The following is a 15,290-nucleotide window of genomic DNA, read 5'->3' on the forward strand; positions in this document are numbered from 1 at the left end:
TAGCAATGCCTCTCGGCAGCTTCTAGCAATGCCTCTCGGCAGCTTCTAAAAGAGCCCATTGAGTTACGAGACATTGCCTCGCTATAAGCAACAAGCCAAGTACTCTGTCCCACTCACTAGTTGAACTCACTGCTGACTGTGCCCGTGGTTAATTTTGTCATTCTTCTTTTGACCTCCACTTTCTCAGTGACTGTAAACTCTGTTGATTTGAGTAGCTCACTCTATGTCCTCCTCTGCATTTCCCTCCAGAGTCTCTGTTAATTTGTGAGCAAGGCCCTCGACATCTGTGCAGTTATTATGGATAATTATAGCAACGTCATGGCTTTGACGCAAACATAGCTTAAGCAGTAATAACACCTTTCTTTTAAAAATGAGGCCTCCCAATAAACGCGTTGTGGTGAGTGTTTGGCTTGGAACAGGAGGTCATCAATGGGAAGCATTAAATCTACATTTTGCTCCATCGATGACACCTGACTTGAGTATTTCCAGTGCATTCTGTATGACACAACAATTCACTATATAAATAAATATTCTGTATTAGAACTGTGTTCATGCAGTAACTCAATTTCTAGATTTTGATCAGGTTAAAATAGAAGAGGCTGAAACTGATAGAAACTAGTCAAAACTATCGTTGGTTAATCATAAACATGAGCAGTGGGATGTGTTGAAAAAGCATTTAAGTTTATGCGGGACCAGTATGTATGCTGAAGGAGAGGACTCTACTGAGCAAATAACACAGCCTTAGTTGACAAAATAGATGTGATTGTATGAAACTGAAAGGAAACTATGAAAGTGTAGAGGATTGTGTGGACTCGGGGCTGTGGGTTGAGGTGTCACAAAGGAAGATTTTAAAAAAAACCTGCAAAATTGAATGCAATAAAAAGCTTGGGTATATCCAGGTTAACGCACAGCTTTTATGTTTATTTCCACAAAGGTCAGTGTAATGTAGAATCTCTAGAAACAGATATGGGCAATATTTCAATCGAAAGTAAGGAAATGGCAGATTTGTTGTGACGTTAGGGCCTGTCTTCATGGTACAGTGGAAAAGATACTATCTCTGACCTTAGAGAGAAAACAGTCTATACCTGATCTTCGAGGGAACCAAGAAGTGGAACTTGAGGTTAATGTAAACAACAAAACAGTTTTGGGAAAAATAATTGCCTGAAAGACTGCCACTTGCCCAGGAACTGGTAAAGGGTGGTATCCTCTTCTTAGGCTGTCTCTTGGGGACAGAGGATTATGTACTTTCACTTTGGAATTGTAGATCTTCAGGTGATTAAATTAACTAATACTGATTTCATATACCCTGTCGCAGACGGAGCAATAGCTTTGAAAGTGGGATACTCTTTTCGCATGCTTATTCTAGTATTTACGTTTGTTCTCCTTTTAGGCTTGTTTGAGATGATTGAAATGGTTTGGCTCCTTAATGGATGCTTCTTTGGGTTGTCTTGTGCAAGAGATTGCCAATTGGATTTCTGACAGGGAGGCTTTGAAGACACCCTCAAAACATTTCCTCTGCCCTCCTGTTAAGCTCTTGTTGTAGTAAAGCTTGGAATAGAGCGCTTGTTTTGGGAGTCTTGTGTCAGGCATACAGACATTGGGAAGGCCACAGTCAAGCTAACCGTAAACCATGTCTCTACCTGGACATGTTTACCTGAGAGTGGGCACTGATATTTGAACATCTGTCCTGCCATTAAACTGAGGTTTGACGTACTCTTGAGATGTATATGAAATATTCTTTGGTAAAATTGCAAAGAAGACCTCAAGTTCTGTCTGATGCCCTGACAGATATTTCTTTCTCAACTAATACTTAATAACAAAAACAAAAACAGAAATTGCAGAGAAACTCAGGTCCGTCAACATGGTGCAGAGAAAACACAGTTAACGTTTTGAGCCCAGTGACCCTTCTTCAGAAGTTGAACCATTTCCAGGTTCCAGCATCTCTGGTTCTTTGGTTTATCCTGATAACAAATGCTGTGATGTTATCACATTGCTGTTTATGGGATCTTGTCCAACATAAAATTGGTATCATGCTACGTATTTATAACAATGACTTCACTTGGAAACACATTTCAGAGGCTGCAAACTATGTTGGAAGGCACCTTGAAAGGTGCCGTTAAAATGCAGGTTTGTTTTAATTAAGATTAGAAATAATCTTTTTGAAACCTCAGAGTTTTGATTCTGATAACAGCCTAGTTTCTTTGCTTCTACTCCTTTATTGACTGGTTCAATTTTTAACCTGTATACTAATTTTGAATCTCCCCTCCTTCCTTTCAGTTGCCTTTTTTGTCTCTCCTTTTCTTTTCACCCTTCTATTTGTCCTCTTCCCTTTGTGTTCCTGGTTGTTCTTGTTAGCCTGCAGTTATGACTTCCCACGTTACCTTACTCTCCAACCTTAGACTCATCAATAAGCTTTCAGGCATGATGCATTATCCTCCTGACTACTCCCTTTACAAGATCTCCAGCTGTTCAAAGTTAATGTTTGTGTCTTTTATTTATTTGTGATTTACCATGATTTGGTCATCAGTTGGAGCAGGTAGTGTACAACAGAGCATGTCAACATAAGGGGACAGAACAAGATCCCAATAACTTAGCTAATGTTCATGCAAGGTGCTTTATCGGCCTGTTTTCGTAAATTTTCCATAGTAATCCAGTAAGATGAAAAAGGTACTTAAAAATATTGTCTGAACAGGACAGCAATGTTTCCACCTAAGCAGAGAGTCTTTAGGAGCTGGTTCTGCATGTATGCTATATCTTTACCTTGCTCCAAATTGCATCAGTTTGAATGCTGTTTTAAGGCATACCTGGCTTCTGTTTTATGTTTGGAATTTCTGTTCTTTCCTATTGTTTGTCTTCTTTGAATTTCAATACTCAGGTTGTTCCTGGTAGACAGTTGAGGTAGCGCAGTGTTGTCAGTGTTATTGTCTTTCAGATGGGACATTAAACTGATGACCCATATGCCTCCTCTAGGTGGATATTAAAAGATACTATGGTACTTGCTAAAAGGAGAGCAGGAATCCTCTCTGGTGTTGTGACCTACATTTATTGTTCAACAAGTGTTTCTCATAAATATTATTTTTGTTTACTTCCTTGTGGCGGATGAGGAGGGCAACACTCATGCTCGTGCCTGTTTCCTTGGCTAGATTTTCTGCAACAGGGTGCAGGCTTGTTGCCAGAGGCAGTAGATTGTTGAATGGCACTCCACATCAAACATGGCTGACCAGGAGACTTGCCTGCTCTTATCACTCATCATAGATGAAGTAGATGATGATGATCAACCTCGTGGCCATTTTGTGAATGCAACTTCCTTGGCCATCAAGTCCTGGAGTGGGCCTTGTGAATCTGGTGTTTATGGCTCAGGCAGGAATACTGTCATTTATGTCACAAGGCTTATCCAAAAAGATTAACTGGACATCATTTCATTGTCATTTGTACCAGCTTTATTGTGAAAAATTGCCTGCCTGCTTTCCTGACATTGCAATAGTGATGACATTTTAAAATAGCTTCATTGATAGTGAAGGCTTTGGGACATGTGACACTAAAATTGTTTTGCAGACATGGTGGGTGGTGGTAAATGGGTAAGATGCTGACAGCTGAACCAAACTAATGTAGGGCAAATTTCTTCTGTAGTGAGTTCATTTGAAATTTTTTTTTCTATTGTGCGATGTGGGCGTTGCTGGCTGGCCAGCATCTCTCACCCATCTTTAGTTGCCCTTGAGAAGGTAGTGCTGAGCTGCCGCCTTGAACCACTGCAGTCCTCCTGCTGTGGATCGACCCACAATGCTATTAGGGGGGGAATTCCAGGATTTTGACCCAGTGACAGCGAAGGAACAGCGATATATTTCCAAGTCAGGGTGGTGAGTGACTTGGAGGGGAACTTGCAGGGGGTGGTATTCCCATGTATCTCTTGCCCTTGCCCTTGTAGATGGAAGTGGTCATGGGTTTGGAAGGTGTTGTCTGAGGATCTTTGAATTTCTGCAGTGTATCTTGTAGATAGTACACACTGCTGCTACGGAGCGTCGGTGGTGGTGGAAGTGGATGCTTGTGGATGTAGTGCCAATCAAGTGGGCTGCTTTGTCCTGGATGCTGTCAAGCTTTTAGTGTGGTTGGAGCTGCACTCATCCAGGCAAGTGGGGAGTATTCCATCACGCTCCTGACTGTGCCTTGTAGATGGTGGACAGGCTTTGAGGAGTCAGGAAGTGAGTTACTCGCAGTATTCCTGGCTTCTGGCCTGCTCTTGTAGCCACTGTGTTTATGTGGTGAGTCCAGTTGAGTTTCTGGTCAATAGTAACTCCCAGGATGTTAGTGGGGATTCAGTGATGGTAATACCATTGAACGGTGGTTAGATTGTCGCTTATTGGCGATGGTCATAGCCTGGCATTTGTGTGGCATGAATGTCACTTGTCACTTGCCACTGGTCAGCCCATGCCTGGATATTGTCCAGATCTTGTTGCATGTGAATACGGACTGCTTCAGTATTTGAGTCATGAATGGTCCTGAACGTTGTGCGATCATCGGCGAACATCCCCACTTCTGACCTTATGATGGAGAGAAGGTCATTGATGAAGCAGCTGAAGGTGGTTGGGCCTAGGTCACTACCCTGAGGAACACCTGCAGAGATGTCCTGGAGCTGAGATGATTGACCGCCAACAACCATGACCATCTTCCTATTTGTCAAGTATGACTCCAACCACCGGAGAGTTTGCCCCTTGATGCCTGTTGATTCCAATTTTGCTAGGGCTCCTTGAGGCCACGTTTGGTGAATACAGCCTTGATATCAAGGGCTGTCACTCTCACCTCACCTCTGGAATTCAGCTCTTTTATCCATGTTTGAACCAAGGCTGTAATGAGGTCAGGAGCTGAGTGGCCCTGGCGGGACCCAAACTGGGCCTCATTGAGCAGCTTATTGCTTGATAGCACTGTTGATGACCCCTTCCATCACTCTACAGATGATCGAGAGTAGACTGATGGGGCGCGATAATTGGCCGGGTTGGATTTGTCCTGCTTTCTGATTATAGAACATACTTGGGTAATTTTCCACATTGTTGGCTAGATACCAGTGTTGTAACTGTACTGGAACAGCTTGGCTGGAGGAGTGGCAAGTTCTAGAGCACAAGTCTTCAGTACTATTGTCGGAATGTTGTCAGGACCTGTAGCCTTTGCAGTATCCTCTGTTTCCAACTGTTTCTTGATATCACGTGGAGTGAATGGAATTGGCTGAAGACTGGTATCTGTAATGCTGGGGACCACTGGAGGAGGCTGAGGTGGATCTTACACTCGGCACTTCTTGCTGAAGATTACTGCAAATGCTTCAGCCTTATCTTGTGCACTGATGTGTTGGGCTCTTCCATCATTGAGGATGGGGATATTTGTGGAGCCTGGATGTGGCAGGACTGCAGAGCTTAGATGTGATCTGTTGGTGTGGGATTGCTTGGCTCTGTCTATCACTTGCTGCTTTTGCTGTTTGGCGTGCAAGTAGTCCTGTTTGGTGGCTTCACCAGGTTGATACCTCATCTTCAGGTATGCCTGGTGCTGCTCCTGGCATGCCCTCCTACACTCTCCGTTGAACCAGGGTTGATTCCCTGGCTTAATGGTAATGGTTGAATGGGGGATATGCCGGGCCATGAGGTCACAGATTATGCTGGAGTACAATTCTGCTGCTGTTGATGGCCCACACCGCCTCATGGATGCCCAGACTTGAGTTGCTGGATCTTTGCGCAGTTTGTCCCATTTAGCACAGTGATAGTGCCACACAACACAATAGGAGTTGTTCTCAATCTGAAGGTGGGACTTCGCCTCCACAAGGACTGTGCGATGGTCGCTTTTACCGATACCGTCATGGACAGATACACCTGCAGCTGGCAGATTGGTAAGGATGAGGTCAAGTACGTTTTTCCCTCTTGTTGGTTCCCTCACCACCTGCCGCAGACCCTGTCTAGCAGCTATGTCCTTTAGGACTCGAGCAGCTCGATCGGTACTACTGACATTGAAATCCCCACCCAGAGTACATTTTGTGCCCTTGCCGTCCTCAGTGCTTCCTCCAAGTGTTGCTCAACATTGAGGAGTACCGCTTCATCAGCTGAGGAGGACGGTCTGTGGTAATCAGCAGGAGGTTTCCTTGCCCATGTTTAACCTGAAGCCACAAGACTTCGTGGAGTCTGCAGTCAATGTTGAGGTCTCCTAGAGCAGCACCCTCCCGACGGTATACCACTGTGCCACCCCTTCTCCTGGGTCTGTCCTGCCGATGGGACAGGACATATCCAGGGATGATGGTGGTGGTGTCTGGGACATAGTCATACTCACAGAATCATACCTTATAGACAATGTCAGGCTGTTGTTTAACTAGTCTGAGACAGCTCTCCCAATTTTGGCACTAACCCCCAGAGGTTAGTGAGGAGGGCTTTGCAGGGTCGACAAGGCTGTTTCTGCCGTTGTCTTTTCTGGTGCCTAGGTTGATGCCAGATCATCCGTCCAGTTTCACTTCTTTGTGACTTTGTAGCGATTAGTATAACTGAGAGGCTTGCTAGGCCATTTCAGAGGGCATTTGAGAGTCAACCACATTGCTGTGGGTCTGGAGTCACATGTAGGCCAGACCAGGTAAGGACAGCAGATTTCCTTCCCTGAAGGACATTAGTGAACCAGATGGGTTTCCCCGACAATCGGCAATGATTTCATGGTGATTAGTAGATTCTAAATTCCAGATATTTTATTGAATTCAAATTCCACCATCTGCCGTGGTGGGATTCAAATCCGGTTCCCCAGAACATTCGCTGGGTTTCTGGATTAATAGTTTAGTGCTAATACCATTAAGCCTGAAACTCTCCCTATCGTATTCACTTCCCCTCCTTTGGTCTTTACAGTCACTGACATTTTGGTGATCAGAAGGTGTTGCTATTTAATGATTTCTCAGTCTTTCTGATTAAAATGCACGTAAATAAGCTTAAATCCCTTTTTGATCCTTGTATGATCCAATTTAGCAATGGTGCATCATATAAAAGCAATTTGTTTATATTCTACTGCATGATCTCGACTGGGGTGTGCAAGGCATAATTGAAAAATTAACAGATGACAAAACTTGAAAGTGTAGTGAACTGTGTGGACAATCATGTTGAACTTCATGGGGATGTAGACAGGTTGGTGGATCGGACAGACAAGCGGCAAATGAAATTAATGTAGACAAACGTAAAATGATTCATTTTGGAAGAAAGAGTGAGGAGAGGCAATACAAAATTAAGAGTGCAGTCCTAAAGCGGTAGAAAAGCAACAGCACCTGGGTGTGTATGTGTACAAATCATCCAGGTGACAGGACAAGTTGAGAAAATGGTTAATCATAAAATATGAGACATTCTGGCCTTTCTGAAGTGTTGCATTGAATACAAAGACAGGGAAGTTGTGATGAGCCTATATAAAACACTAGTTCAGCCTCAACTGAGGTAGCGTCCTGTTCTAGCACTTAAAACGATGTGAAGGCAATAGAAAAGATGCAGAATGGATTTGTGGGAATGTATCTAGGGATGAAGGAATTCAGTTCCATGAGTAAATTGGAGAAGTTGGACCTAGTCACTTCTGATGAGGGAAGACTTGTGATTAAGGTGCTTGAAGCCATGAAGGTTCTGGGCAGAGTGGATGGGGAGAACCTTTCCATTGGTGGTAAGATCAGAGGACACTAATTTAAGGCAAATGGCAGAATAAGTAACACAAACAAGATGTGTTCTGATCTGTGTGTGGTGGAGACAAAGTAAAGGCCTTCAAAGCAAAATTGAATAGTTATTTCAAGAGGAACCAGAGGTGGTTGGAGGAGGCATTGCGATAGACTGGTGATTTTGTCCTGCTGACCATTGCACCACCATGAATTGAAGGGATAAAGTCTATGTAAGACAGGTGGGGGAGCAGAACCAAGGGAGTTTATAGAAATCTGGTGGTCACAACAGGTTGAATGGTTTTTGTCTGTCTTGTAACTATGCTGAGATTTCATCTAACAATTTTAATACAACAGCAAAATCATTCCCAGAATCAGGCAAAAATTGAGACTGGACTACATATGGCATTATTAGGACAACTAATCAAAACTCTGTTTAAATAGCTAGGTAAGAAATGAGGAAGTTCCAGTTTAAACCAAAAACACCAACATGGTGGAATAAATTAAGTGGCAAATCCACAAGTGATAGAGTTGAAATTTGCTCACGAATTTGTTTGATAACTACAAGGAATAATCAGTTTGGAGGCAACTAATGTCATCCTGTAAGTTAGGACTTCTGCATTTCTATGTTCATCATTAATGTTTTTCTTTCCACACAGATTCTTTTCTGCACATTGAATACTCACAGAATTGATATGGACAAACTTCTTGGAGGACAGATAGGCCTGGAAGACTTTATTTTTGCGCACACAAAGGGCCTGAAGAAAGAAGTCGATGTGTTTAAAGCAGAGGATGCTCTGGGACTTACTATAACTGACAACGGGGCAGGATTTGCTTTTATAAAAGTAGGTTTGAATTCTATACCCAAGCAAATGGAGAAAGTAGCACTCGGTTTGCGTCAAGTATAATGTGAAACTTTTCCTGTCAAGTAATTTTGCTTGCTTCTGTTTATTACTTTCCGCCAGTAATACAGTTGCAAATTTTACTGCTGTTGCAAGCCATTTTGAGTTTTACCTTTTCTATCATTGTTGAACAATTTTGTAACCTCTTAAAGCAAAGTTGTACACCATCCTGACTTGGATGGATGTCACTTTTCTTTCGTGTTTGCTGGATCAAGTTCCATCTATTCAAATTCCTCCCTACCTAATTGCAGTGTGGCAGTTCACCATCAAGAGTACTGAGGTGCCAGTTGATTCATTAAGTCATCTTAAGACCAATTAGGAATGGGTAATAAATGCTTATCATGCCAGTGACTGTTGCATCCAGAGAATCGTATTGAAAGTTGAATTAAACTCTATTGTTCTATTGGAAGGGCTCATGCATAGGGTCATAGAGCACAAAAACAGATGCTTCAGTCCAACCATAATCCCAAACTAAACTAGTCCCACCTGCCTGCTCCTCGCCCATATCCCTCCAAATCTTTCCTATTCATATACTTACCTAAGGGTCTTTTAAATGTTGGAACTGTGCCCACATTTACCATTTCCTCAGCAAGTTCATTCCACATGCGAACCACCCTCTGTGTTTTTAAAAAAAAAAAAAAAAAATTGTCCCTCATGTCTTTTTTAAATTTCGCTCCTTAAAAATATGCCCCTCCCCCCGTTCAGGGGAAAAGGCACCTACCATTAACTTATATAAGGTCATCTGTCAACCTTCTATGCTCCATTGGAAGAAGGTCCCAGCTTATCTAGCCTCTCCTTATAACTCAAACCCTACATACTGGGCAGCATCCTGGTAAATTGCTTTTGAACCCCCTCTAGCTTAATATCCTTCCTATAACTGGGCGACCAGAACTGGACACAGTATTCCAGAAGAGGCCTCTGTACAAGTTGTCAATTAACTTCCTTCCCCTTCGATTCTTGCCAATGTTTACACAACTTCCATTGACACTAAAAGTGAATGTGTATTTGATGACACCAGCTTTTGATCAAACCGTTAACTGTTCAGATATATATATTTATAAAGATTGTTAGCTGCAGACTTTGGTATGGTGGGAGTGAAATTTCACCAACACAGGAGAACAAAAGCCACCTTCACCTGTAGAATTTTTGCTTTTTATCGCTACCTCCCCTGAGGTGGCAGTGTTGTGTTAACATGATGATCTTGAAATGGGTGTTGATGTGTTTTGTACTTATGTAAAGGTCAAAACACTTAATGTTGGTAACCCAATGCTAAGCAGATCTGCATGGCAGTATCTGACCTGTTTGGATGTCAAGGCATTTTTTTTTGCACATTGCCCTGGAAACTATATTGTTCCCTGGAAGTGACTGTGTTCATGCTTGGATTGCAAACTTGTCTTCTTTAACAAGGGGAGAGATGACAACACTTGTTTTTAATGATGATCAGGAGTGGACTGCTCTTGGGTCAGGGAAGCAGAATTGATAACTTTGAAAAAGAAATCGGATAACGTCTTGATGAGTAGCTTCCAAGGCTATGGTAGAAAGCAATGGAAACTAATTAGTTGCCATTTCACAGAGCCAGCACAGGTGCAAGGAGCTGAATGGCATATCCTGTGCTCCATATTCCAAGATAAAATCTAAAATTAGAAGTCTCTTTTGTGTCGGTGTACAAGACTGGTTGACTGAAGCTTATAAATTGGAAAAGATGTAATTTAAAACAAAAGTACCCAATTGCACATAAAGGGACTGAAAGTAAAACGTCAGTTCCTTTTGCATGCTCAGTGCAGAAGGAAGTGCCAGAAGGGTTGGGTTTGGGTGTGGATATTTCCAGTAGGCAATCTACTGAGTGAAAAAGCCAGCCGGCAGATCATTGTTGATAGAATAAGCACTGCAAAATGTTGGCAAGGGGAAGGAAGTTGTTACTGCTGTGTTTGCACTGGATAATGACATTTTTTCCTTCGTTATAGCTAGAATAATAATTCTACGTGAAAACAATGGTTGGTTACTCAGTTGTGTAGTTGAATCAATTAGTGTTGGAGGATATATGTCATTAGTTTCCAGAGTAACTTAGAAGATTCACAGTAATGGAGGTAGCTATCCACAGGTTTACTTAGCAAATTGTAATTGACAATTAAATATGTGTTAGATTGTCTAGGTTATAAACTCTTGAGTACTGATAATCATGAAATTCCCACTGGATCAGATCTCAGTGAATTCAGAGATCTATTGTGTAGCCACAACAGTTTTAGATTGCTTCTTTATAAACTGTTCCGTTTTAGTATTACCTAATGTTCCTTTTACGTGCCTCATTAATGATTTCAATTTTGCCGAATATGATTCATTGGTCAAACTTTGAAGACAAAGTTAGTTATGGAGCTACCTAAGACCGTCTCACAGAACTACTCACGATTACTTCGCTAACACATTAAAATGTATTCCTTTTGACAGAAATCACTTTCCAGGATGCCCTTTGTACATAACTGTTTATGTATCAATACAAACACCTAAATACTCTGAAACTGACACAACTGTGAAATTAAAAACAAATCTTGAACAAGATGACATCATGTCTACATGCCCCACCTAACATTTTCCCCTTTCTTTTTCTGGCTTTGGGACAATGGGATGTAAATCTGAATTGTTTAGATGAGCACTTTTGGGTCCTTTAACCAGTTATATATGTCAACTTGTTATGCATCTGTCCTCAGAAACAACTGTTGAGTAGTTGACAAGTTTGTTTGTGGTTATATATCGTAATAGGAAGAAAGCATTCTGTTGCACATTCCTAAAAAAATGTACTTGCCTGATTGCAGTTTATGTAACTGTGTATGATTGTATCCATCAAGGTCTAATACTGGCATTGGAGGTAGTCCAGCAAAAGTTGACTCGACTGATACCGGGTGTGGAAGGACTGTCTTATGAGGAGAGATTGAATAGTTTGGGCCTGTACTTGTTGGAATGAGAGGTGACCTGATTGAAACATCCAAGATTTTTAGAGGACATATTGAGAGTAGATGCAGAAGGGTTATTTTCTCTTGTAGGACGGTCAGGGAGCAGAGGGCATTATCTTAGGATAAGAATTCTCCCATCAGGGACAGATGAGGAATTTCTTCTGAGAGGGTAGTGATTCTGTGGAATGCTTTACTGCAGAGGCCTCTTGAGGCTGATTCATTGAGTATATTCAAGGTTGAGGCACAGATTTAGCCAGTAAGGGAGTGAAGGTTTTTGGAAAGAGGCAGAAAAGTGGAGTTGGTTATGAGGTCTATGTAGTCGCAATGGCAAAACAGGGTCAGTGGGCTGAATGGCCTACTTCTGCTCCATTATGTGTTTGCGAGCCACCATTGGAATGAATGTGTATTGCACTGCCACCTTGTGGCATTTAGAGGCTTATTCCAGACAGTTGTATCACTATTGTTCCTTTAGCATTTCTGATGTGTTCTTAAAGAAAGCCATGCTAATTACTTTCCTATGTATAAACATGTTGTAAAGACGGGTTATGTTTCTGATGTGTATTTTTTACATGAAAGATGTATTGGATGTCTTGAACCTAAATTGACCCAAAAATCATCCTCCCAATACTTAGTGATTCTTAACTTTTTTTCTACTCATCCATTTCCTGGCTCATCCCTCTCACTTCGGGTGAGGTCCTGGGGGAGCTGGCTGAAGGAGGCAGCAAGTGGGAGGATCGAGGTACAGAACTGAGGAAGTGACAGTTTGTTTTTCAGAAAGTGACCATGCTTTTCAAAAAAAGGATGGAGACAGTACTGTTTAGGAAATAGCCCTAATTTACTGACTACGCCTAAGTAGATAAAACCTATCATTGAAGGTCTGCATGACATTTTAAAATTTTTACATGTTAATTGTGACTGTTGTTAGTGTAGTCATTCTTCTTCCCCCTACCGTCTCAGCAGATTGTGTATCTGAGAGAAACAAGCACAGCCTAGCTCACAGCTTGTTACCAGTTGGAATCAGTTGATTATAATCAAGACTAGTCTGAGATGCTTCCTCCCTAGTTCAATACGGTATTGGAGATTTTGGTACCTCTTAAATTTGGAGACTGAGAATTAGGATTAACACCATCTTGCACTGAGTCCAACTTCTTTATTTTGAATTGAAGTTTTTAAATGTTAAACAGAATGGTTTGTACTATACAATAATGTGACTCTCAAATTGTCTGAGATGGTCAATCTGGGATAATTGTAGGTTACTTAAGAATTGATCTTTGACAGAGATTTTGCTGCTTGGTTCACCACGAATATTCTCATCAATATACATCTCCTCTTGTCTGTTTTCTTGGGGAAATTTGTTGAAAGAAATGCTTTATTCAAACATGATTACATACAGCATGGTGAGTTGGTTAGATTCTCTGTCTCAATGAATTATGTAGTTTAAATCACACAGAAATGGGTTGCTTAGCATCACCTGTCCTTGCTGATGTTTAAGTTTCATTTGTCTCCTTCCACTTTTCCTGCTCTAAATCTGCCATCTTTTCAAACATTTATTTCAATATATCCTCCATTCTCTTTGCCTCCATATACCTGTCTAACTTTAAAGCATCTGCACTCATCACTCCCAGAGAAACAGAGCAGTTCATATTTTAAAATTCATTTGTGTGATATGGACATGGCTGGCTCAGCCTGCATTTACTATCTATCCCTAATTTCCCTGGAGGAGCCAGTGGTGAGCTGCCTGCTTGAACTGCTGCAGTCCTTGGGGAATAGGAGCACTCACAGCTGTTAGAAAGAGAGTTCTGACGCAGCGACTGTGAGGAAAAGGTGATATAGTTTCAGGCCAGGATGGTGTGTGTCTAAGAGGGGAATTCCCAGGTGTGATATTCCCATCTGTTGCTCTTGCTCTTACCGATGATGGAGGTCGTGAGTTTGGCAGGAGTTGTCAAAGGAGGCTTGGTGAATTCATGCACTGCATCTTGTAAATGGTGCATACTGCTGCCGCAATGCATCAGTGATAAAGAGAGTTCACGTTTGAGGATGGCTGATGAGGTGCCGATCAAGCATTGTTCTGAATGGTTTTGAGCTTTGTGTGTTAAACGTACTGGAACCATTCAGGCAAATAGAGAGTATTCCATCACAATTATACCTTGCATATTGTTGCAAGCATTGGGGAGACAGGCTATAAGTTACCAACTGTAGAATCTTAGCCTCTGACCAGCTCTTCATAGTAATACCATTGAACAGCAAAGCTTTTATTACCAAAGGAATAGAGTGTAAAAGTAGGAGAGTGTTTCTGCACCCATACAAGGTAGTAGTGAGATAACACTTGGAGCATACAATTTTGATCCCCTCCAGAGGGAAAGGGTTTTACTTATGAAGAGAGATTGAGCAGCTTAGGCCTTAATTCTGGAGTTTAAAAGAATGAGAGACGATCTAACTGAGCTATGCAAGATGCTAAAGAGGATTGACAAAGTAGACAGAGTGGATGTTTCTTCATAGGGTAATCGAGAACAAGAGGTCGTAATTTCAAGAAAAGGGATAGCAGATTTCAAACATGACGAGAATTTACTGAAGAGAACAGCATAAGACCATAAAATACAGAACCAGAATTAAGCCATTGGGCCTATCAACTCTGTTTTGCCATTTGATCATGGCTGATATGTTTCTCAACCCCATTCTTCTGCCTTCTTCCCATAACCCTTGGTCCCCTTACTAATCAAGAACCTATCTATTTCTGTCTTAAATACACTCAATGCCTTGGCCTCCAGAGCCTTCTGCAGCAATGAGTTTCACAGAATTGCCACCCTCTGGCTGAAGAAATTCCTCCTCATCTCAATTCAAAAGGCTCATCCCATCATTCTGAGACTGTGCCCTTGGGTCCTAGTCTCTCTTACTAGTTCTCTCAAAGTCTCTGGAGTTGAACTACCCCAGAGTGTGGTGGCTGCTGGGGCATGGGTAAATTTGATGAAATATAATTTTAATTTGTAATGGTTGAAAAGTAATGGGTAGGAAAGTGCAGTTGAAGCCGACATGAGAAAAGCCTTGATTTTATCAAATGGTGAGCTGGCTCGAGGAGCTGAATTGTCTATTCCAAATTCTAGTTCATATGTTCTTAGATTTGATTTGTTGATTGGATCATTATTCTACCATGTCCATGGCAGGAAAGTATGCAAAAAAGATTTACAAGGATATTATTGAGACTGGAGGGTTTGAGTTATGAGGAGAGGATGGACAGGCTGGGACCTTTGTTCATGGAGCATAGGAGGCTGAGTGCTGACCATATAGAGGTTTATAAAATCATGAGCAACATAGATTAGGTGAATAGCCAAGGTCTTTTCCCCAAGTTAGAGCAATCCAAAATTGGAGGGCATAAGTTTTTAAGGTGTGGGGAGAAAAAATTAACAGTACTTGAGCAGCGGATTTTTCTCACAGGAGGTGGTTTTTATGTGGAATGAATTGCCGGAGGAAGTGGTAGATGCAGGTACAGCTACAACATTTAGAAGACGTTTGGATAGGTACATAAATAGAAAAGGTTCAGAGAGACACGGACCAAATGCAGGCAAATGTGACAAGTTTAGTTTCGGAAACCTAATTGGCATGGCCAAGTTATGCTGAAGGGTCTGTTTCCGTGCTCTGACTATATTGCACCTCATTTTGACAAATGCTGTTGCTGGCATTCCTGTCTACACTCTTCATTGAAACAGGATTGATTTCGCATCTCAGTGATAATACTGAAGTGGGAGATATGCAATACTGAAGTGGGAGATATGCAATACTGAAGTGGGAGATATGCAATACTGA

At 41.7% G+C, this 15,290-nt stretch overlaps 1 protein-coding gene across 1 annotated transcript in view; it reads left to right on the forward strand.

The window, feature by feature from the left end:
- Nucleotides 1-15,290, forward strand: part of gipc2 (GIPC PDZ domain containing family, member 2) — a 132,485-nt gene that overhangs the window by 96,852 nt on the left and 20,343 nt on the right. Inside the window, exons 2-4 of the mRNA XM_048601817.1 lie at nt 8,299-8,530; nt 13,314-13,339; nt 14,747-14,792. Of these exons, the coding sequence (XP_048457774.1) occupies nt 8,299-8,530; nt 13,314-13,339; nt 14,747-14,792 (304 nt within the window). The remainder of the gene's footprint in view (nt 1-8,298; nt 8,531-13,313; nt 13,340-14,746; nt 14,793-15,290) is intronic.

The sequence above is a fragment of the Rhincodon typus genome, chromosome 10, assembly GCF_021869965.1.
Source record: "Rhincodon typus isolate 14 chromosome 10, sRhiTyp1.1, whole genome shotgun sequence".
Classification (NCBI taxonomy): domain Eukaryota; kingdom Metazoa; phylum Chordata; class Chondrichthyes; order Orectolobiformes; family Rhincodontidae; genus Rhincodon; species Rhincodon typus.